Source organism: Aptenodytes patagonicus, chromosome 3 (genome assembly GCF_965638725.1).
Source record: "Aptenodytes patagonicus chromosome 3, bAptPat1.pri.cur, whole genome shotgun sequence".
Classification (NCBI taxonomy): Eukaryota; Metazoa; Chordata; class Aves; order Sphenisciformes; family Spheniscidae; genus Aptenodytes; species Aptenodytes patagonicus.
Window position 1 is genome coordinate 43271688 of NC_134951.1, and position 25763 is coordinate 43297450.

The 25763-nt window shown below is 36.9% G+C and overlaps 1 protein-coding gene across 3 annotated transcripts in view; it reads right to left on the reverse strand.

The window, feature by feature from the left end:
• Positions 1-25763, reverse strand: part of RNGTT (RNA guanylyltransferase and 5'-phosphatase) — a 191278-nt gene that overhangs the window by 97271 nt on the left and 68244 nt on the right. For all 3 annotated transcript variants that reach the window (XM_076333211.1, XM_076333210.1, XM_076333212.1), the window contains exon 11: positions 16488-16652. In XM_076333211.1, the coding sequence (XP_076189326.1) occupies positions 16488-16652 (165 nt within the window). The remainder of the gene's footprint in view (positions 1-16487; positions 16653-25763) is intronic.

Consider the following 25763-nt stretch of genomic DNA (forward strand, 5'->3'; position numbering starts at 1 on the left):
ATAATTGAAAAATCAGGCTTAGGAGATCTCTCTATACTTATCAATGAAGAAACCACTTGGCCCCTCCAGCAAGAGGAGGAGAAAATTTTGGTGCATACAGATTTCACATAACGCTAGTAGGTTTTATTAATGTTTCTGTAATTCTGAGGCCACATGATTCTGACGAGTTTTCAGATGTCACTTTATTCATAAAATAAATAAGTCCAGTAGGTAATACTGTGCCTTTTCCTTCCCCTTACAAAAAAACCTCATGAAACCACAACATGCCTGTGAGAGTTATGCAGATTCCAAAACATAATAATGTCTCTGCAAAGTCATATTGACTTTCTACAAAATAATTTGGCTAAGGTCCTTGCATGCAACTATTATCAATCTGCTATGTCACAATATGCAAAAATTCCTAACCATTTTGTCCATATTTCTGATTCAAAACTGATACCACTTGTTAGCCTAGTGAAATACTTGGAGATAGAGAAAAAAAAAGTCCCTTTGCATTTTATAACACAAGAGAAATACACATCCATTTTCCTTGCTTTTCCAATTTCAGAACTGCTATAAGCTTCATTCAGTTTCAAGTCAAGGTACAGCAACTCTGCCTGCACCAGTCCCTAAGCAGTTTTTCAGAGCCACCTTCAAATTACTGATCATCTACCTGGTCACTCCACAGCAAAAGCTGCGAAAGGGAACATATTTTACTCAAAAGTATTAGTTACAAATAAACTACCAATCAAATTGTCAGTTAACTAGAATGTAAACCACCTTCAGACATGAGCATAGTGTCATTCCTAACTTCACAGAGCCAGCATCTTCACTGACTTAGATTTCGGCCCAACTCACAGGACAATCCCTTCCTCTGATGATGACAGCCCTCACCATCAGACTACAAAGTAATTCTCACACCCTGACAGCTGTCAGGTTTTACAGACATGGGCTCATAAATCTCTACAGATATTGCAGATTCTTTAAACTTATTATACAGTCTTCAGAAAAAGATTCAGAAGTTACCAGCACTGATAACCACCTTTTTTAAAAGGAAACAATTATTCTGGCTCTTTCCTTGCACTCTGCTAAAAGAGATGGACTATCCTGCTTTTAAAACAGGGTATCACTCCTGTTTTATTTTTACACGAATTTGTTTCATCTTGCTTGCCAGTTTCTGTGTTTTTCTATTTTTACATGACAACCTTCTCAATAGCCCTGACTCATCTCCATACACACTCTTTCATGAGATCTTAATTATCTGAGTTCAATATAAAAATTATTTAATACTCGTTGCTGATGTATTTAAGACATCCCAGAAAAAGTTTTACATCCAAGTGGGAGGTACAAATGTTTAACAACACTCAATAAAACCTACCTGAATTTAATGTGTCTGTGAGAAGTGTTTTCACCATATTTTTGCTAACTCACAAGACAAAAAAATTCATCTCTATTTACTACACACAGTAGTCTCTGAAGAAAGGATCTATGAATCACAAATCCAGCTGAAGGTCTGTGTAACAGAACCAGTATTTCTATTGGGTAGCCTCCCTGGATTTAAGTTTAAAACAAACAAATAAAACACAAAAAAACCTAAAACCCTGCTTAACAAAACTATTCTGCTTAAAAATCAGAACTGAAATCTGGATGCTCCTTGTTATGGGTAAAAGAAAAATATATTGAGAATAAACTACCTCATAGTATCTTCAGAAAACCTGTTTTTGAATGACATCAGAAATCCCACAGAATGACTTCTATTTTAAGTTCAGTTAAGTTAAAATAATGCAAAAATAGTCTGGCTCAGACTGATCCCGACTATCACGTTTCCCAAAATAAATCAATTAAACAGTAACAGGCAATGATGCAGCCGTCATCCACACTTCTAACATTATAAACTCCAGCTTTCAAACATTACATTTTGAAGAGGAGGCCTCCTAGAAAAGAATTAAACATGCTGTCTGTGGTGTCTGTGCTTCCTTCCAGATGATACACAGGCTACTGTGCAATGCTTGAAAATATTATCAAATGCAGCTTAATGTCAGGTGAGGGAAGCTGGTCCCTCTAAGCTACAGTTGTTGTCTCTGCTCCTTCCTTCTCCCCAGAATCTTTCCAGTTTCCCCTGTCCTGCAGCATGATTTCTTTTTTGGTTTGTTTTGTTTCTAAAAGCAGAGAAGGTATCAAGAATTAAACAGCTGCTTTCAGTCTCTAAGCAAAAAAGCATCAAACAGCATGTGAGTAACTATATACTGGGGGGGGGGGGAGTTTCAGATATTATTTAAAAATAAAACTCAAAATCTCAAACTTTCCACAAACAAAAGTTGGCTAATTTGCATTTTAAGAGAAATAGAGCCCAAAATAAAGTGTTAAGAGAAGTTTTGGTTTTGGTTTGTTGACTGAAATTACTACAAATATATGGTAAAACTTTTGAAACAGTCTTTAGTGACTCTGGGGAATACATGGCTTTGGGAATTAAAGGGAGCACATACCTTCTGAAAAATTGAAAAAACTAAAAAAGAAAAAAAAAATCAACCCAACCTCAAACTGAAGCCACTCAGACTTCTATCTTTTTCATACTCAGGACACCGTTCACCTCACCTAGCATTAGCATTTGAAGTAAAACAGCTGACCTAAACAAATCTAGTGTAAATTGACAGTTTGGGGGGCAATGGGAGAGGATCAAAGACATACCTCTGGCAGTTCCACTGCTTCCTTCCCTCCCTGCCCAAAACCAGACATAGCCTGCATCACCAGTTCAAACTAACTTTCAGACAGCTATGAGGCTGAGATGAAATCCTCTCCTCTCATGCATATTTAAGTTCCTCCTCAAGTGATAAGCTCAAGTGCCAAGTAATTTTTTGGAAAATTGTGCGGTCTCAAGTTACAGCATGCTGTGATGGAGAACCACAATCTTCGTTAAGTTGCTCCCATGAACTATTGCACGCACAATTAAAAAAATAATGCCTATTTCTCAGCAATTTTTTTTTTCTTCCTTCAACTTTTCTCCCTTGTTCCTCTATTGAATAGACACTGATCAAGTTGACCTCTGAGAGGCTTACTGGGAAAATGAACTAGCTTCACATTTCAAACATTTCACAAGGAAGTAGATATAACTTTTCAATATTTCAATAATGTCTCTTCTAAACTCAGTTATCATTTTTTTCATCAGCTGAAACCTTCCCAGCTAGACTAGACAGAATATTCCAGGATAGCCATAGCAGAAAAAAAAAATGCACTCCCTGTTCTCCACAGGAGTCTCCTTTCAAGGAGATCTCTGGATACATGAGCACTTGCCAAAGAAGAATTTCACCAGCCGATGGCTCATTGCAACTGGCTGCTTGACTGAAAGCGGCTCCTTCCAAGTAACCATGAAGGTCCCGAAAGCACGGCCCACGATCTCATGAGTGTGACTTAGCACACAGCCATACAAGTAAATGTTTCTGCTTGTACCCTGTGATTCCAAAAGCTGTAAGTAGCATTTCAACATCAACATTTACTTCCCTCATGAGAACATTAGTAATCCATCTCTCATTAATATGATTTCATGTTTTCCTCCAAAACACCTATTAAAATGTTGGAGAGCAGATTTTTAATCAGTTTAACATGACCCGCTTTCTTTTGCATTATTCTCATTTCCTAATAAAAATATGATAATGTCAAGTAAATGAGGTAAAACCCAGTATTTAACGTATTAATTAAAGTGTATCTTTACAGCAGGGTAAAGTCCAATTCTATAATGGATCCTCAATTATTCATTGTATTTGACTATATTTATCTTAAAGATTTTCAATTTTTGTTTGCTGGGAAACCAGCAACAAAGAGGCAAGAAAGGAAATGCAGCATGATAACTGAGAGTACAGTCAGAAAACCACAGCTGATACTAAATATTTTTAAGCTAGTATACTAAAAAAAAAAAATCATGAAGTTACAAAATATTTCCTGGTCCATGCTAATGGTCTTAAATATGCATAAAGGAAGAGTAGGATCAAAAACTGTAGAAAATAAATTAAAAGCTTAACTCCTTAAGAAGTAATTATTTAAAGAAGCTTTATTTGCTCATTAAGAACCAACACATATTGAAGAATAACAGCTACATTTTCAGTAAACCAGTGAAATGATCTACTTTGCCCTAACTGCATAAGGAACACAAAGTATAAACTTCTCACTTGCTCATTACTTAAAAAGAAATTTCATGCTCTTGGGATGTAAAATCAGTGTATAATTCAAATTGCATGAAAATCCTTTAAAAAAATTATGCTTAAAGCTCAAAATCCTAGCATTCGTACAAGCCATCCACTCAAGATTCTAATTCAGGATATAAACAGAGAAAAGCTGTAAATGTTATTTTGTCTGTATGAATACGTATGTGTTGAAAGCACTTGATGCTAACCAATAACTCAGTACTAAACAAGAAGAGTAAAAGTAAACTCCAAAGGTTCATCTGTTTAACAAAATCACCGCTATTTTGAACTGTGTAATTTGTGGCAACAGCTGAATCATATTGCGATGAAAATTATACCAAATGACTGCATAAAGACACATGGGAATGGTCTCAGTTGATAAAATTAAAAAATACATACTTTTTATAAAATATGTGGAAAGCCTTTCAGTTTGTTAATTTACTAGAAGCTCTGAAACCAATCATACTGAAAGACTAAAAATAGCCTCTTTGCCAAGTTAATAATACAGAACATTTTGGCTCAAAAGACATTAAAAACACCTAATTACTGCAATGGATTTGTTCCCTATAAGAATGAAAGCAGATAATGGCAGCAATGTGAGACTGATGTTCACTAATATGATCAAGAGACTAATTATTATCCATGAATCATTTGTAGCATTCAAAACTTGATTAATGTCAGGTCAAGTTTAACATGTGATAGGTTTTATTAGTAATGCTTGGCTATCCCACAGCTCGTCAGTTTAAGCAAGTGCCATCTGTTAGGTGTAGGAATAGCCAACAGCCACAACAAAAGCACAGTGGATACAACTGGTCACTGAAGTACGTTTTAAGAATTCCATAAGGGACCTGCCCTAATAATTTTAAACACACTAGCCCAGAATCCAGCACACAATGACCTGCTAAAGATAGGAAACTTGTAGCCCAAAAAGCAAGCATGCAAGGCAGGTTTTTCTCATTTTAAAGCTTGACGAAAGGAGCGTTTAGTACAACTGGATTTAGCTTCACAGATTGACCAGTCTCTAGTAACAAAAATTCTCTTGCATGAGGAATATGCATAGCTTCTTCTCCACACTCCATCATCTTTAGCAAGCATTCCTGTACAGAATACGCTGCTTTACCTTTTAAAGCATCACTCATGATATTCAAGTACATATGGCCCTAACTAGTGGCTCATGTAGCAAAACACCATTAGAAAACAATGAACCTGAAATTCATATTCCACAAGAAAATGTTTACTGACAGTCTCCCACTTGTTCTAATTACAGATAATGACAAGAAGAAATCTTCTCGCAGTAGGCTCACTTTCTAGTATTTCACAGCACTTTGCGGGTGGCCAGCTTTACCAGGCGTCACTTCTCCTGTGTGCAGCCCATTTGCAGCTCTTGCAGCAGGACGGGAGCTCACCTGCTATCATAAGAGCTCACCTGGGCACCTCCACTGAACCTCCACGAGCTCTGCACTAGTAACAGTGGGAGCAGCAAGGCTGAAATAACATGAAGAGGCAACAGACAGGTGCGTGCACAGAGAGGAAGGAAGGTGACCTAATTCTACCTGGGTTTGCTCCGGCACCCACATACTCTCCTCTGGTCTAAAACTAGTTAGAAACTCAGCAGGAGCACTGAAAGAAACATTTATTTACCTCACAGCTACAACAGCCCTCTCAGATGTATTATAAATATGTTCACATTTGATGGCTCTCTTGCATTCTAAGTGGATGAAGCTGAAAGGCTGAGGATTCAGGCTGCCACTAGCATAAGCTGCAGTCTGTACTTCAGCTCCAAGTGTTCTGTTTTCTGGCTAAGAGCATGATGTGCAGGGCTCCCAGACTCCTTGATGTCTTGATGCAATAGCCAAGTATTCTGAAGACTTGATGCTAGTAGGCCATAGAACATAAATAACATCATAATTCAAAGAACCATAACTACTGTACAGCTTCTTCCTTAACCATGCCCATGTAATTTCATAGCCGATGACTGACAAGGACCCAAACTACTAGTGCCTGGGCATTATTAGCATTCTAACTAATGACACCACTCTTCATTGACTGTCTTTTAGAAGAGCAATTCTGCAGAAAAGTCTTTACCGGACTCTATGTATTCTTTCCAGAACAGGAAGGCTATACAAATTCCTGTTCACACTCATGTGACGGGGAACAAACAACACCTCCAAGCAAGAAAGCCAAAGAGACTCATCCCTTCTATCTGCAACTTGCTTCATGTCATGATTCAGGCATCTCTGAAAAAAACAAGTTATTCCACACACTGGACTCTCAGAGCTTTCCCAGCTCCTACTAGAACTGTTGCCAGTTTCACAAGGCAGTGTTACAGTCTGCTTTTTTCATAGAGAACTTAAAGCAAGAGAAATCATATATAACATCTTCTGAAACCTGCTTCTTACATCTTTTCTACCACCTCTCTAAAAATTTTTTTAAAAAGCCATTTCCAGATATATGATTAGCTGGAAGTTACTGTAGTCTGTGATGGGATGCAACCTCTGATACTGAGATGGTGGAAGAATCGCACTAGCTTGATTTCACCACCTAGCCACAAGGGAAAAAATGCTACAGTGAACAACAATGAAACATATTGCGGAGCTGGCAGAGAATAAAGTTTGACGGTTCTATTTTTTTTTTAATTTCTTTTTGGTTTTGCAGCTAATTCATTAACTGCACTCTTTAAAGATGCTACTGACACAAGCTATATGCCGTGTTCCTTAATTATTTGGATGGAGACATTTTAGAAAAATGTAGAGCATGCTGCAGTAAGAGTCCCACTGAGCTATCACCAGTTCGTTGGTTTTGAGTGAACAACTCCAAAGGTCATGTACCTAATATATTCAAAACAATACTGAAGAATAACATGAGCGCTATGTGTGTTAATGCTTAATTTGACAGCACATCTGCATTCCTGAATTCAAAATAAGCATTAGGCATTTCTCACTGTCAATCTCTTCTCAAAAACACAATTGAGAAATTGACATCAATTAACTATGATGTTTTCAAATGCTTCTTTCAAATAAGAGAAATAGGCTGCTTCAAGAAACTTTAATTGACTTTTTTGATAGCTTCAAAATGGGAGAAACATGGATTCCTCGAGGCTGTGAAGGAATGCCACTGCCAAACAGCAATAATATTTCATATTTATTTTACCTGATGAAGAAACAGAGCAATATATTTCATAGCTTGGCTGTTCAATTTACTGAGCTCTTGCCAGTTCTCTATTTCAACCTGCAAGGTACCTTTCCTTTTAGGGATTGGGATTTTGTCCACATTGCTTTCCCCATGCTCTCCTACCTGGCAGAGCACACCTGCCTGAGACTAGAGTCCTGCTGGAGCTGGAGGAGGCCTAATAGGTGCCACTAGCAAATTCTTTGACCTATTTACAAATGATCTACAATCTGTGACATTCCTGAACGGATGGCAGATACTCAGTAATGTCTGTTACCCGACGTCCTCAACTGAGCAAGGTTCTCCCACTAATATTTAGAAGCTCCCTAATACTCTGGGTTTGATCAAATACAACATTCAAAAGTTCTTCTGATGTCAAAGGAAAAAATGACATTGAGTTGAGTGCAACAGGGCCAAGTCCATTTTAATTTGTTCTCTAAATGATCTTCCTACGTTACAAACTTGATATGGTTTATTTGTTATCCAGCCCCTGTGTAAACTGCTACAACATAATCCGGTCTCTGGTTGTCAAGGATGTGGACAGGCCTGTTTTAATTAAATCAGATAATTAAGGATCACGTTTTATTAAGTATTTCCACTAAGACTCATCAACAAAGACAAATTTGTATATACAATAATTCAGTTAGACATAAAATGGATATTCAAGAATATAAAGTCTTCATACATTTACTGTTACAATGCCTGATTCAAACTAGGCTAATGTATTCCACTGGGCACCGATACAGTGATTTTAACACAAAAATTAAGATTTAACATTACATTCTGGATGTTTAAAACATCTGATTCTTCTGCTATGCAATGGCACTTGAGGGCTTTATTTACTACAAAGTTGAAATTAAAACTTGCCACTGTAAGGCCATAACAGTAAAATGCTAAGATTTTATTATTTCTTGATTTTAAAGAAAAAGATCAATTTTGTACAGTATTTTTTTGCAAAACTGGGCATATCACAATAAAAGAAAGAGCTAGCAGGAATGTCCTATAATCTTGTATGATAATAAATTGCTTTAAATTTCACCCCCATCTTTACAATTTTCTTTGTGCTTTTATTCATTTTACCCAAATTAAGCGCATGTCTCTTGAACATCATTCCAATATGAGAAGGCTGATGGCTTCCCTGCGGAGCTGTATTGCCAGGAGGCAGGTTGGAAAGTGACAGGCTGTGAAGTGGCACAACCGACAATATTAAACAGTTGCCCCTCAATTAATGAGTGGAGTGACCCACTTAGTCACCACAGCTGAGTCCTCTAACTAATTCAGAAGATATCAAATATACCAGTTCAATTGCCCATACTGGGATACCAACTGGTAATTAGGTCCAAACAGATTTGCATTTTCTCTGTTTTGGTAATACACCACAAAACTGAAAGTAGAAATCACTGTTAAAGACATTTTTCCTACTTAGAAAGGTATATTATTTCCATTGCACAAAAATACAGAAGAAATAATTTACAAAAATGTTAGAATGTTCAAAGCTAATGTTACAATGTTAACAGCCAAACTGAGTATGTACTGTTCCGATGTTTAAAGTTACAATGTGCACCAAGTATAATGCTTCATCCATATGCCTTTATTTTTCCACTAGTTTCATTGTTTTCTTTCCCACACTATAGTTTGGCAAGTCAGAATTTAATTATATATTCCACATCTGAATTATTCTACATTAATTTAATTTGTACCACTAACAATATCTAACATGGACCACTAGTTATGAAAATAATCCTTCACGGAAATATTTGAGACTGCTTGTTTTAACTTCAGTAGATCATTTTCCAAAAAATGTGAAATGTAACTAATGTGTGAGTAATTTCTTAAACCAAAAGCAAAAAACTATCTCCCTTTTTCCCTAACCAAAATTATATTGTGCTGAAATATTATACTTGACCTTCAACATCACAAATAATAATAATCAAAAGCAAGTAGCCTAATCCTCTTTTGTTAACTCTAGGAAATGAGCACAGATTCTTGTTCACGAACAGGTCTCCTCAAGTGACTCCACCAGAGCAAGGAGGCTGAAAGGTTAGCCATAGCCGAGTCATTTTTTTCCCCAGCACGAGGGAAAATCTTTTGGTGTAAACCGAATCTAACCAAATAACTGCAGCCTCCCTGCCCCACAGAAAGCAAAGGAACACCCAGAGGCAGCTGGAGACCATACCAGCCCTGGCCTACAAAGTCCTTGCTACCCTCATCCTCCCACTGCCAGAAATTATGTTTACCTAATGGTATCCATGTCATTCCAGTGCTGCATCCGGTTGCATGAAATAGCTCCAGTTCAAGCACTGAATCTTAAGTGGTAGTAACCTACATTCAGCTCAAGAGCCACAGTTTGGTCATCTATCTCATAGTACAATTTTCAAAGCTTCCACTTGGTCTGGTTGGCTGTCCTTACCTTTAAAATTCACATGGTAGAATCATTTTGAAAAATCAGGCTGAAGTACTACATGCCAGGATACAGGACAGCTGCCAAGTGAAGATTTCAAATTCTAATATAAGCATAAGGTAACATCCTTCCAGCTTCTTATTCACTACTTGTTTACTAGGTTCCTCAGGTCAACCATTATTTGCATTTACAGGAAGAAAAGCACTCCAAAAAGAAGATTTGAGTGAAGATAACCACCAGCACAAAAGCATCTAAGGGTAGAATAAGGCAATACTGCTTTTACAACATTTGACTTTCCATTTTTGGGGAGATGGAATAGGACAAAGCGAGGAAGAAATATACAAAGTAAAGAAATAAAAGCAAACAGCAACAAAATGGTAGAGGGGAGATGGGTTAGAAGATAATTAAAAGGAGATGAGTTGATAAACAGGCCAAAAACCTGGAACAGAACAGATGGAGTGAGGACTATGGTGTAGGCCAGACACCAAAGAGTGACTGCCAACTCTGGGTCAGGAAATGCAGGATTGAAAGGTGGGCCGATTAAGCTACTCCTTAAGGCATAGAAGGTAAAAACAAAAATAAAAACAGAGGAAACAAGTCTTTTTGGCATTAAAAACCCTCCAGATGGTAACATTCCCCCTCCACTGAGATGCAGAATTCAAAATCTCCAATAGATAGACAGAGATTATTTGACACTTCTGCTGCTGCCATTGCTGCCACTGAATTCTTTCATCTTCTGTCCCATGACTGCAAACCTTCTCCACATTTTCGCCTGTAGGCTACCTGGCGACATAAGACAGGGCTTTGTGGTCACTTACAGTCAGTTTTGGGTTAACAGCTCTCTTGGCAGACATGGAAGAGCTATGTCCACATATTCTGCCTTTTAACAGGGTTCATTTTTTCAGACCATGCAAATACTAGCTTACAACTGCCCCAGTTGCCTGCAAAATACTTCACACCAACATCAGCAAGTCATATACTTACACAATCTGCTTCATCATCAGAGGTCCACATAAAAATCCAAATGTCAAATAAACCAGGAGAACAAAATAAGGCATCTGTCAGTTCACAGATTTGACTGAAAACTTTCAAGAAGATCCTAGACCATTTAATCTTCTAGCAGAGATTACTCACCTTCATTCTAATCCCTCTAGGACAAGCTGTCATTTTAAAACCAGATAATAGTCTAAGAACTGACAAGTCATTCACATACAGCGTGCTAGCATTTGAAAAAGGTTGTTCATTTGACCTGTATCATTGTTTAACCTTTAGCCCTATTGTTCCATTGAGAGCAATGGGCACAATTCTCCACGGGACCAGGGACTGCACAGAAAAGAACTTTTTTCCTACTCCTGCTAGACAGCATTTTCACTAGACAATAGGCTTTAGTGATGACATCCAGGCTGGGACTGTCCACACAAAAAAGCCTTGCAAAAGAACTGTGGGTTGGTTTAGGCAATGAAAGCCAAGACTTGTATAATTTCCAAGAGTTTAATTATTTCTGTGTACCTGTCCTTCCTGTTTAATATAATGAAGATAATGTCCTTGTTGAAAATCCTAAAATATTTGTATAAATAAAAGGCTAATAAGGCTCAAAGGCTAAGAACATGCAGCTTATAAAGCATTAACTTCACTGGTCTTTAATACTCTTGCATCAAGGGAGCCTAAAACTCAGCTTCTTCCACGGACTGCTGCTATCCTTACATGATGGATGGGAGAGCTGGCAGATTTGACCATGTCATCTCCTTGAATTCTGATGCACATTAATAAATGAAAAGAAAGCAAGCTATGCAACAAAAGCAACCGATCATGCAAGTGTAATGACAAACAGCAAAGATTCAACATTGCTTAAAAATATCTTTCTAAAAGAATTTAGAAGTTACATTAAAAGGCAAAATCGCTCACAGGGTACGTGTGTTCCCAGCTAACACTAAAAGAGTAAACTGTGTTTAATGATTCTTTGATTATAGAGGCAGATGCTTTCTCCATCAATATCAAAGTTCAACAAGGTAACATTTTTAGAGATTCCAAGAATATACAACCTGTTCCCAGCTGACTGTCCCTTTCTTTTCTTCCTTTTACCACCAAAACTCAGTCTTACAAAAAACAAACAAAAGTCCATCAAAACATCTTAAAATAATGTTCAAGACAACATTATAAAGATATAACATTGTAAAAATATAGCCCTTATTTCCAAAATCTAGTACCAACAACAAATGTCAAGGCACAACTATAAATGCTGCCGTACTTTGTAATTGCACTTTAAAAGTGCATATCATTTCACAATAAATTGATTTTCAGATTAGAAAAAAAACAGCCAGGACTCTAACTCTGGTATTGAAGTCCCAAACCCATAACTCTAAGAACAATTTCATTATTGGACTTATGGTATAACACAGTATAAAGTTTACTGCTGTTTCAAGTAATTCCACATTTTCACTGAAAATAACTAAACCTATGTGGACAACATTCGTTTTTCCTGGTATAATTAAAAGTTTTAGCCACTTACTCTGCTATTAAATATAGCGCTGAGACTCCTGGCCTTTTTGAGTAATCTTCCTACAATCCACTCAAGCTAACACACATTTACTGATATGTGCTATTGTTAATAAGAATAGCCGACGGCTTTCAGTTTGGAACACTATGTCTTAACTCCGGTCATAGAAAGGAATGACGGAGGGAGGCTGTGAAGGGAGAGGTCTACAATACTTACTTTTGTGAGGTTCAAACTGCGTCCTGGGAACATATTTCAAAAATTGAAGTTTCTCAAAAGAAAAATAAGATGTGATGTGTGGTTCCAGCTGTGGTAATTCAGAAGTACACTTGATTCTTTTCTTGACACTAAGCAAAACCCAGCTACGCTTCAAAAAAACCTCCAAGACACATCCAAGAATTTTGATGAAACACATTCTGACCAGTGGTACGGGTTTTCCACTTTTTCAGTCTTGAATATGTTGGTGCAATCGGAGATCCACCTTATCGGTGGCCAAAGACAGCTATTGATCTTTCTTTGTAAATAACAAGTCTTGGGGGTGACCTGAGAAGCTACATCTTCTGTCAGTGAAATACAAGAACTGGACGTAGGGAAGAAACCCACGCTCAAGAAAACGGACAGCTTTTCTGAGACCACTCAAGGGTGTAAATCTTTAAGGACCTCTAGTCAAGAAAGGAAGGATCCTGTTAGATTCTTTCTAAAGATGAAAGGATCCCGCTGTTCTTGGAGAAGAACAAGAAAAACAGCTAATTAAACATAAGGAAAAGATCTACCTAAGCAGGTCCCATTTGTCATTCCTTTAGCATCCATTCAGATGCCACCATCTCTGGAGATGGATTGATGGATATGCTGAGTCAATATGAATATGAGCAGACTTAGAAGCTAGAAGGAATTCCTTGTCTCTCTGCAGACCTTGCTGTGCTGCACGCAGTTGGTAAACCCTAAGACATCTGTCATTGATGCAAAAGAAACCCAGCTTGCTCTTTCAGCTATACTGATGAAGTATTAATCGCTGTGAGTACATTTGTTGCTATAGTTGCAGAGATGACTGAATAAACATAGGAAAAAGATCTTTTGGCAAAGCAATAGTATTTTTAAATAGTCCTCTTTCAGAATAGGGCAATGCTTCAAAACAATAGTCTATTCTGACCATATAATAATGAAAAATTCTGGTCACAAAGTTTCATTATCCTAAGGAAGTGTTAGGAGGAGTCACACTCATCAAGTTCACAGAAGTAATGAAACAAAACATGTATCTTTGAGGTAAATAAGAGCAACAATAATTCTTAGCCTAAATATTATTCTTTTGAGAATATATTTTTATGAATACTATTCTTCTTAGCAGATAAATATTTGAAATATTTTTTGATTCTATAATGATTTCCCTTAAACATTTACCAATATTGGCTTAGATAAAACTCCGCATCAATACTGGCAGTACTACCTAAAACTTCTTACAGTTATGATAGGACATACAAACAATTCTTAAACACTGACATAAAACTTCTTACTTATTGAAAACAATGATCAGATTTAAAGCCTCATTAGAAGTTTTCTGTTATAACAGTAGTATAATGAACATGTTTCACTAGATAACAGTGACTTTAAATAAGGACAAGGATTGTTTAAAACCTATAACATACGTTGTGCAAAAAGAAAATTTTAAAACCTATGGTTGCTTCAAACCCAAAATGTAGAAAGCTTTAGAGTCTGCCCTGATTGCCACTTAAAAAAAACCACCCCAAAACCAAACACCCCCCCAAAAAACACCAAAAAACCCACACCAAACCCAAATACTCCACACCAAACCCCCACACCCCAATGAATTAAAAGCATATAGATACTCTTATCTCAAAGTTGTTTTTAAGGTGGTGATAACACATTAGGGTGAGAATTTGTTGACTGAACTGCATCTGCAACATAATAACCTCAAATACAGGTTGCAATGTCCTTAAAGTTTTACCTGGTACTGCAGACTTACTGATATCATCAAATACTGTTTTTTAAAAGCTTGAGATATGTAACAAAAACCAGAGAGATAGCCATGCTTCACACTTGCAGAAGCCCTGCTCCCTCAAACTGCGTAAGTCATGACTGTATCTGTTCTAAGGGTATATTCATCGCTCATAAAAAAGCAGCAAAACTCTCAGAGGAAAAGGAACCCTCAGAGAAAGAAAATGTGCTTATATAACTAGTGCAAACCAGCCACTGACTTCTACTCACTCTAACTGCGGGGAAAGCTAACTGACAAAAAGAGGGCAAGTTAAAAAAATAATCTCTCAAAACATGTAGTTTGATAAAACCCAGGATATTACTCTTGCTTTATTTTCCTACCAATTTGATCTAATACATGCACAAAGTAGATAAATCATAAATGTTTGAAATGATTAAAATAAGAGAAAAATAACACTGGCTATTCGCTCTGCACTGCCAGTAACTCTACACCTCCTGCTCTCTGCGTGTATCTCCAACTGCTGCATACAGACATATTCTTCACAAAAATGAAGAAAATTGGCCAGATAACCTGCTTCATTCCATAACTCACAAGTTAATCAAACCTGGTGGCAAAGACAAGGACAAAATAAAGAAATATTGTCCAAGCATTAGTATCAAAAGCAATTATAAGTCTATTATGAAACAAATTCTAGCCATGTATAATTTTTGTTCCTCACCAACCTATTTGATGCTTTACTGCTGGGTAGTAAGACAGTCAATGTCTTAAAGAGTTTATGCTCAGAGCTTTGAGAAAGGCAGAGAAAGACCAGTAAATAGCATCATTTCATTGCTGACTTTAAAAAGTGCCGCAGTCAGAATTGTTAAAATCCAATACATTGGAATGTACATGGACAATTCATAAATCTCCTTTAGACAGGAAAAAGAAAGCCTTTGAGGATAATTTTAATCTCCCAGGTTTTGGGAAGCAGAGGATCATTTCAATAGCCATGTGCTGGCAATTAGACTTAACTAGCATGAGATTTGTTTACAGATGTGTTTTACCCAGAAATTTTTCTAAAAATGCTTCCAATCATGTTCTTCCTGTGATTTTTAAATTAGGCTAAATAACCTGGAACTGCAGAACACTTCAAGAAACTAAAAATGATTTCTAACATATAAATTTATAAGACGTGTCCTTTTCTTCTAGTTTCTTTTAATTTCAAGTTCAAAATTATGTGTCCTAGACAAACAGGACACATTTTTCCCCCCATGAAAAATTTACTTCAAATTTACGATGTTGATCTTAAATAGACAACCCAAAAATGCAACAATATAAATACAGAGAAGAGATCAAAACATTTATAGTGCTTTATCCACACGAACTTCTCAGAGAATTGTTCGTGACTTAAACTTTCCAAAGACTGCTACTCTCTCCCAGGTTTTTTTGAAAGTCCTGCTTACGCCTTATCTCTTTATTTACTTTTCAGCCACTCTTGGTTAGCCAAAATACCATTACTGCTCCTCTTGGGGAGAGATTCATTACCTGCTTACAGGATCAAGGCAATGACAAAAGCAAATGGAAGCCAACAATTTTATGTTCATTGCTCTGTGTTGATGAGACACGGGACTACTTCTAACGGCAGTGCTGAGAAAAACAGGTTTCTCTAGAAGAAAGTATTATCCAGGAGCCATTTAATTCACAGAAGAGAATAAAAGTATTTTACAGAATGTTAGGATATGTCTATACTGAAGAAAAAAGTGCACAGTGAAAGATAGGAACTCATACATGTATTTGCAAGTCATATGCATTACTTCAGAAGACCTAGGGCAGTATTTTAATAAGTAAAATGTGGAGACGTTAACTAGAATGGGCTCTTAGTAATCACTGCTGAACATGAAGTGGGAGTTCAAGCCCAACTCATGATTCTTATACTATGGCCAAATGGGGACTGGAAGTAAAAAGAACATTATATTCTTACCTACAATAGAGGACAGTGTAAACAACATAGCTCTCGGACATTCCCTTGAGCTCAGAGACATTTCAGACCTAAACCTATTAACTTCTGTATCATCACTCAACATATGAAACTAAAGAATTAGGTTTTGCCAAAGTACAGGTTTTAAATATGGGAAAATAGTAATTCAGAAGGAATAGGTAGCCTAAAACCACTTTTCAGAGTATCCCAAACTGCCAATTGCCCCCCCAAGCATTGCTGAACACTCAGTTAGCAGAGGAACTCACTGGAAGCTAAAAAAGCTGAGGGAAAACCTATACCCAACACTGCTTTGCTGCCTTCAGCGCCACAAGATAAATAAATGAAATCAGGTTTACCTTTCTTGAAGTGTAGATGTCGAAAAATGGTTTGTTTCGAACACTGAATGGTTCCTGTGCTTTGTCGATAAGACCATTCTTGATCTTTTCATGTCGTGGAAATATAATCTCTTTCTCTATACATGCAAGTCGAACATTAAAATCACAGTCTCCAACAGGCTGTCCCTGCCAAGTTACAAAAACCAGTATTAAAACCAAACACTTACCAAATTATTTGAACAGTCTAAGTTTTCCTTACACAGGATTTTGAATCATACAGATACATGAAAATATTACCAAATCACTACATGTTTTTGCCAAATACTTGGTTTTCAAGAATTTGTCTCAGGCTGTGAGAGGTTTAATCAAGTCAAAGTTCATAGAAAGATAAAAACCTGCAATACGTATTCAAGCATATATGAGTTAAATACCTAAATACCTTTAAAGTTAAGCAAAATAATTTAAATATTCCCTAATTATAGCTTTGGATATAGCAGCTACATACTTTTGCACATAGTTTTCCTCTGAAGTCATGTAGCTCATTTTGTTCATTATACTTCTAATGACAACGCAACAATGCGATTCACACAGTTAAGCAAACTTGTTGCTTTAAATGTACTATATTGATGCCTTGAAAGAAGCATTAATTACATAAATGTTCTCTTTTCTGTCACAGAAAAGAGAAAAATACAGCTGCAGTTGGAAAGTGTGCCAATAAACAGTGGCTGGAAAAACCTGCAATATACGTGACGGCTCGGTCACAAAAAAGTAGTAAAAGCCCTTCCCTAAGTCTCAGTACTGTACTCTGACCTTTCAAGATCTGAAATAAAACAGCAGCCTTACATTGCTCTTTATACATTTGGTGTACTGCACCAGATCAGTATGAGCGTTCAAAATGCGCATTTGTCAGATTAATAATTGCTTGTAATGGAGTTTATTATATTTTGAGCATTGGATAGCAAGGAGAACACACTGTGGATATCACTAAGAGAAAATAAGCAACTGGTAACTTATAAATTCTTGTCCTGGTTTCGGCAGGGATAGAGTTAATTTCTTTTCTAGTAGCTGGTACAGTGTTTTGGATTTAGGATGAGAACAAAGTTGATAACACACCGATGTTTTAGTTGTTGCTAGGTAATGCTTACACTAGTCAAGGACTTTTCAGCTTCCCATGTTCTACCGACTGAGAAGGCTGAAGGTGCACAAGAAGCTGGGAGGGGGCACAGCCAAACTGGCCAAAAAAACATTCCATACCATGTGACGTCATGCTCAGTACATAAACTGGGGAAAGCTGGCTGGGGGGGCCGCTGCTCGGGGACTGGCTGGGCATCGGTCGGCGGGTGGTGAGCAATTGTACTGTGCATCACTTGCTTTGTGTATTATTATTATTATTATCATTTTATTTCAATTATTAAACTGTTTTTATCTCAACCCACGAGTTTTTCTCCCTTGTGCTCTTCCAATTCTCTCCCCCATCCCACCGGGTGGGGGGGAGTGAGCGAGCGGCTGCGTGGTGCTTAGTTGCCGACTGAAGTTAAACCACGACAATTCTAAAGTTAGTTTTAATCAGACATACCACTTTCACGGCAATAAGGCACAAAACTCAGATTTACATTGTTACAAGCACGATACAGCATTGGAAGTTGCTGACATGAGATCATCCCTCATTTTGCCACCCCATTCACACAAAAAAAAATTTTTGAAAAACCGTCCCTTTCACCGTCCACAGAGAATAACCTCACAGAGCTTTGGCTTCAAAACCAGAATTTTTCAAAAGTTGAAAGCAACGAGCACAGGAAACTGGGAAGACATGGGACTCTAATCATCAATGGCAGCGGTACAGATGAGCAGGAGAACCAGCAACCAGCTATTTCCTGTACTAAACACATCTAGAAGAGAAATGGAAACAGAATCTAAAAGGAAAAAAGCCCTGCTCTAACGTGCATCAAAGAGAATCAGAACTGGTCAATCTGAAAGAATGCTAAGGAAATAAATGGCAAAATGACGTCCTGACGAGGCATACAAAGGTAAGAGACAGAACGAGTAGTATCTGAACAGATACCTTCATTAGGAGAAAAATAGAATGCCAATTTTAGACCAACGTGAGTTTAATCAAGTTCTTTCCAAACTCATCCTGGCTTTCACCAGAACTTCTGCATTTCATGCTCCCAAAGGGGAATTAAGTTTCTCTTATATTTCTTTCCTAGCATTAGTTCCTTACTAGATCTCTATCAAAAAGTCCTCCAATTGTTCATTGCAACAGCTTTAAGAACTATGCATTGCTCCCATACCACATGTAATTCACAACCATTTTCTTACAGGACTCGGCTTCAATCTATACGAGGAGAGGCAGCACAGTCACCATCACTTGGAGGGGAAGTACATTCTGCACAAAGCCAGTGACAACATGGGTGAAATGTCTCCTAATCTCTGGTCATTGATCCATGCTTGTGAAGAAGAAGAAAGCCTATGTGGCTGTTAACTTTGCCTTCACCATTGCTTTCCTTTCATATATGGAGGTGCTATTAGTAAAGACCCATTCAAATGAATGGAAGATTAGGGTATGGGAAAATCTGAGAGGCAGGAGAGTGGCTCACTCTTTATTCATTCATTGCAGAACACGGCTGCGTGATCTACAGATTTTTAAGGGCCGTACACAAAATTCTGGAGAATTGTTCTTTCTTTTTCTTTCTTTCTTCCCCCACGTACAGCATACTTGAGGACTCATCCATACAGCGATTGAGCTTGTCCTGGTTTGTATATCTAATTAAAACATAGAAAACACATCTTGACCTCTGTAACAACTGACCAAAGAACTGATCGAAGATTTCTTTCCTGGGAAATGCATATATATATATACACATATATGTGTATATATAAATGCATATATACACATTTTTTATTACTTCAAAGAACACCACCATAAACTGTTCTCTAGGTAAGTTTCAGCAAGACCTAGTACACATGCTGTCTTCCCTACAGGAGCCTTTCCACTCAGCCACATTTTATGAGTAGGTCTGTAAGAGCAAATTAATTAACGTTTCAAATATTTGAGCTTCCAATAAGCAGTAAAGTTATTTAGAGAGCTTCTTTACAATGATTCATTCAAAAATGCTTTCATATAGTGACTTAAATTTATTTAATTCCCTTAATAGTTAAATTAAAAGCTAAGACAACTTCATATGCACCATAAACCAGCTGAATCACTTTCTTTTCCTTTAAATAATCCTTTCACTTCTCACATCTACTTGGAACTAATTATTTCCTGCAGCTCTGCCAATCATATATTTTTATTTCAAAGCTTGTTAAGCAGAAGGGTATATTACCACTAGGTTCCATCATATAAAGGTCAGAGCTAGGCTGCCATAAGATTATATGAGATGGGAAAACACAGATAATGCTGCCGAGCAACTACTTCATCAGCCAAGTAAACTAAGAAGTTAAGGAATATTTCATCCTCCCAAAAGCACAGGACATTAGCAATAAAAAAATAACATAACATCGAATTTAAATCAAGGACATACTGAATAAAAGCAATATTGGAGGAGGAGGGCTTTTTCTTTGCTATTAGACACTTGCCATAATTACAAAAATGTTGCTAATATACAATGTGTTTACCCCAGACAGATCCAAAACCTTCAAGTGGTAAAATCCTAGCTTTTAGCAAATAAGTAGGAGGGTAACGTAGGCTGCAATAAATAATTCGCAGACCTTGACAAAAACAGGAAGAGATTATTTAATATATAAAGCACACATTTAAAAGTTGTCCAAAAACAAGACATTGATGCATGTATAATCTAAACCCAGGCAACAAATACTAGTATGTTTTTAGGCAATATAGATGTTTTATTAATTTAAGCATTCAGATTTAAGCATTGAGATTTTATTTCAATATGTAAGTTTTTACTTGTCTGAGAAGGATGAGGGTCACCACTGCCTAACAGCATTTACTGGAGCGCATTAGATGATAATTTCTGCTCTAGACATTTTTAACCTAAAATAAGTTTGTTAGCAAAGGGCAAAACAAAATTAACAAGTAGCATGTGTTTCCTACCTATGCTAGAAAGTTACACTTCCCCCTCATAGTAATTAAAATGTATCCTGAAGCAAAATATCATTTAGACAAGCCTCAAGAGAGGAGTCATCTGTTGAATCAACACCTCTTCCTTGAGCAGCTGAATTCCCTTCACCTGTTGAAACTTTGTGCATTGCACTAAGAGGTCACAGCATGAAGTGGGCTTGCAATAGATGTGACACTTAAAATATTGTTTTGATTTTAAACTCAATCCTGCACACATCCTCAAAACGTAAAATGAGATTTCTACAGAGCTTTGAAATCCACCCAGAACTGAACACGTCTAAATTTAAACTTACAGTATTTCAAATTAACTTCCCAACAGAACCTATATACAATAAGTCACATAAGAACCTAATGTACCACAAAAGAGATACATGTTTAAAAATACTAAAAAACAGGGTCTGCAGCTCATTTAATATCCATTGTCTTGAGGGAGTGGGGGAAGGCAATTTATTTGCTAGAAGGAGCTAAAAGAAAAAAAAAAAAATCACAGTCCCAATAACATTCCTCCAAATGGGTGCTGAGAGACTGAATTTGGTCAAGCATCAGGCTGTTCCCCTGCTGTAGCTCCTGCCCTCCACCCGGTTCACAGAGACATCCATGTTAAAGTCTCATGCCGATACGGCTACAAGGGCTGGTGAGTAACTCAAATCCCAGGTCATTAAATACAGGAAGATGGCAGGAATTGCTGAGAGGGGTATAAGAGGATAATGGGATTTCTGCTGCACACCCTGCCTCAGTCCCCTCTCTCTCTGCAAGGAGAAAGGTACCCCTGAGGAGGTACCATCACCCTCCAAGTTTAAGTCTCCCTTCCCCTGCCTCTAAGTTTGACCCTGTGGCTACAGCTCAGTAAATTTGGTGAGCCTTACATGGAAAGTCCTTTACTGAGATGGATGCAGTACAGGTAACAAAATGGGGTATGTAGGTGATAAATCCCATTACAGTACTTTCTCTTAGAATTTGATATTTATCCGGCTTTTTCCTAATGCAGCTATATGCAGCTATAGTAAAAAGAAAAATAATGCCTAGGCCTGTGTACACAGCTGATAACTAGCTTGGGCCAGGATAAACAGAGAATATTTATTCTCTTTCTCCATGAGATATGGTTCGAAGCCTACCTGCCAGCAAAGCGCGCTCCATTTGCTTCCCCAAAGCTGTAACTTAGACATGAATAATTCAGCACATACACACATATACGTTCCATGCACGTCTTCACTTATTGAGCCATAGCGGAACATATGTCACAACTGTCTTAGCTTTAATGATTTTGAGAGAAGAATAAAGAATAAGCTTAGGCTGATATTCTACCCTGTGTTTAACATTATTATTGACAATTCAAGGCACCCACAGCTGACATCTGCATTTCCAGCGAAAGCCCATTATTAGTTCTTCCATCTTCTGAAGACCATGCAGTCTAATATTCTGCATTTTATATTAATGGTCTGGCATGTATTTCTTCTGACCACGGTTTTATAGATGCTGCTATTTTTTTGATACACATAGCTTTTATATAAAAACAATCTGAAGGTGCTGTTTCATTCTCCAAAGAAAATTATTACTATACTCAATGACCTAAAAGGTTTTTTTTCATTTCCGATGAAGTTTTCTTTTTAAAACAGGATTAAAAGTAAAGTATTAGAGAAATGAAAAATTTCATAGAATTATGACTCTTAAGATTTTCATTTCTAAGAGGCAAAAGGCAAGACTACCATTATAATCTGAAAATACATTTTAAAATCTGTTTGTTCTAACTTTTATCATTCAAATATTCAAAACAGATATGCTAATGGCAAGGAATTTAGCAGTTTCAAAATGGTTTCTAAAATTTATCTTGGCATCAGTGAGGTACAGCGTGTGAAATATTGTTTCAATTGTAACAATTCAACCAATGTGCTGCAGGAACATAATTACTATTTATATGTTGTCAGCTTATACAATGGAATATCGCTTTGATTTACTGCGGAACAAAAATGGTTTGGGGAATCAGACCTATTAAAAAGACTGCTTAAGACATGTATTAAATTATTTGTATTTCCTTTTAAAAAAAAAAAAATCACTGAAAATAAATTCAAATACGTATGAATAAACAAAGAAAAGAAGTTTGTAGCCCATGCATAAACATCAAGGCCTAACAGAACATACAAATATAGCTCCACACTTTTTTTTTTTATTAGCAAACATAACTAGAAGGAAACAGCAGGACTGTCAAAACTGTGACTAAACAGATAAGATCAAAACAGAAAAAGTAGATTGTACTACAAACATTGCTCCCTTCCTCACTCTTCTCCTCCTTGGATTGCTCAAAACAGAATACAAATTCAAGATAAAAACATAAAACCTTATAACTACAAGCAGATGAGAAGTGCACTTCACCAGTGTAAAGGTAATGCATATAAGGCAGAATATTTATGGTCAGTTGAAGTGACGGAATTATGATTCTCACCATTGACGTTGGGCAACAAAGAGGCAGACTTATGGAAACAGTCATCTACCATGGATGAACACCTAAGCCCTCTCTTTTGAAAACAAAGCTCCAGTTAGGCGCCGAAAGCTTAGTAGCTGCTATTTTGGGAGCACAGACAACTCAGTCCAATTCATTCTTTGATTGCATGTACAGTGGCTTCATTTAGGATCTTTATAATCCTTACAAATCCTTTCGAGCCTGCAAAAACAGAACTCAATAAAGGGATTTTACTGGGATGTACATGGTTAAAACCAAAAGGCATTATGTTCTGTCTAGACTGGCTGCCTCCCTTCAAGTAATCTGAGGAGTAGATGAACTTCCTATTTTTAATTACAGAAGTAAAAGTCATAATTCTAATAAACCATAACTATAAAACAGATTCGCCATCATCATCAGATATTTACACACAAAAAGATTGCATGTGGTTCTCCCAGGGGAATATAAATTTAAATAATTTGTTTTGCACTGAATTTAGGCTATCTGCAAAGTCAAATATCAAACACAGGGCTTTACTGTTTCTGTTTTTTCCAATTATTTTTCCTAGTGCTGTTGTTGCATGTAGTATGGAGGCATCCTTACCTTAATTGCAACAGATACTAGATGGTCCAGTCAATATTTTCTCTTTCTGCTTCTACTCTCCTCACACTCTCTTCCTTTCTACCAGCCATTCACAGTGACTCTTCATAAGAACAGCTATTGCTGGGTTTTTACAGGGCTGTCTTTATGATGAAGAGTTATCACTCCAGTGAATTAAAGAACCATGGGAAAATTCCTACATCTTAAAGACATTATTCAGGGCATTTCATACTTGAAAAGATTGTGGCACCGATTTTTTTAGAATATAAATCACTTCGTAGTTTTTTAAATAAGACTACCTAGTACGGTAAGTATAAAGTCTCCTAAAAAATAGAAAAGAGGAAAAAAAAAGTAGTAACAATCAGCACTGATTCACAAATACTATCTTAGAAAAGGAACCACCTACCTTTCCTAAACCATGATAGAACTAAAAATTAAGCATCTGCTTGTAATAGATGTTATACTCCTGAAGACTTGTAAAAGATCTATAACTTCAGTACACTACCTGTCTTTAAGATATCTAGTTCACTGTGTGCATGTGCATATAATAGTAATTCATACTCATTTCAAAAGTGGTATTTTTCTTCATATTTCCTTTAAATAAGAGAAATATTCTTAAAAGGATGAAAATATGGCCTTCACATTCTCTCCTAGACCATAACAATCACTCAGGTTATTCAAACATATTAGGCACGGAAAAGAAAATATTAGAGAGGTCCTGCTTTCACCTTCATAAAACCTATCCTGAATTAGACAGTTATTTTAGATTTGGTATATCCTTCTGATTAACTTTGATTATTTTTTTTCTTTAGTTCTTTTCCCCTAGAAACAGGAAAAAGATGGGCAGGCACGAGACAGGGAGAAAGCTGAAAATATGAAATATTATGACTAGATTAATTGTAGAAAAGGAGGAATTAAAACTAAGGTAGGGAAATAAGACATGACAACATTTGAACACACTCCCACTGCTTCCATATGATATCCCCCCAACCATCCTCTATTTTGCCTATAGTTTCTCCTGTTTTGAAATATACTGGACAAAAAAAAGCCCTGTGTTAGACTTCATTCCCAGTACTTAGGAAATTGGACATGATAATGCATCTGGAAAACTTGCCCCACTGTAAAGTTTTTCACACTTTCCACCTCAGTTGTGATCACTGCCAGATTCTTGAGAGCTCTGAATATTTGCCTGAGACAGAAGTTGGGTTTAAGTCCACTTGGCAGTTTCTATGGGAATGACTGTTACAAACTGCAAGCTGAGGGAGACAGTTTTTCTGTTTAATCATATGTTACAGTTCCTAGCACAACAAGAAGTTAAAAAAATATTGCAAATAAGAAGTGAGGTTTTTTAAGGCTAAAAATGCGAGAGGCAAAAAACTGTTTAGTAAAAATACTGAGAAAAGCTCTTTAAAGAGACCTTCTAAGAACAAAAAAATTGTTTGTGGACTTTAGTCTCTAAATTGTATAAGGTTTGAAATATTTCAGGGTTATTTTCATTCACAATGCAACTTAAACTTTCAGGTCTCACTTTGTATTTTTTGTAGCAAGCTTCATGGTTTGCTGAAAAAGTGTCACATCAGAGTAAGCAAGTAAGCAAGTAAGCAAGTAAGAGTAAAACCTACAGAACCCAAACGCCTGAAAAATATAAAGGATTTAATATCATGGCAACTTCCAAAGCTGCTCTTGGAGAACTACTTGTCCCCGTATCTCTCTCCCAAGAGCAACACTTAGTGCCTTTTCCCCTGACAATTATACTAGCGATAATCTGGCATTCAAAAAGGTTCTCAGACATGCTTCATGCTAAGGTATGGAAACACTTACTTTTGGGGAATAAAACAAGACATGACAAAATTTAATATGCTCCCTTTGCTTTTATATAATATTCCATTAAGCATTCTTTATTTTGGCAAATGTGGAAAACAAACCACCCTCACTGCAATCCATAGCGCCCTCTGGGTTGGGAAAAGGAGGATCTAACTCAGAGATGCAAGGGAAAGGAAGAAATCGCATGTATTTTTCATACAGTCTAATCAGCAAGTAAAACAGTTAACCTTCAAACTAATTACAACAGTAAAAAATGCTCCCCAACAACAAGCAGCTTATTAGACAAAAAAATATAAAATGAAGAACACGCAAACACCGAAGATATCCTGGTCAGCATGTACTAGTTATCACTCTT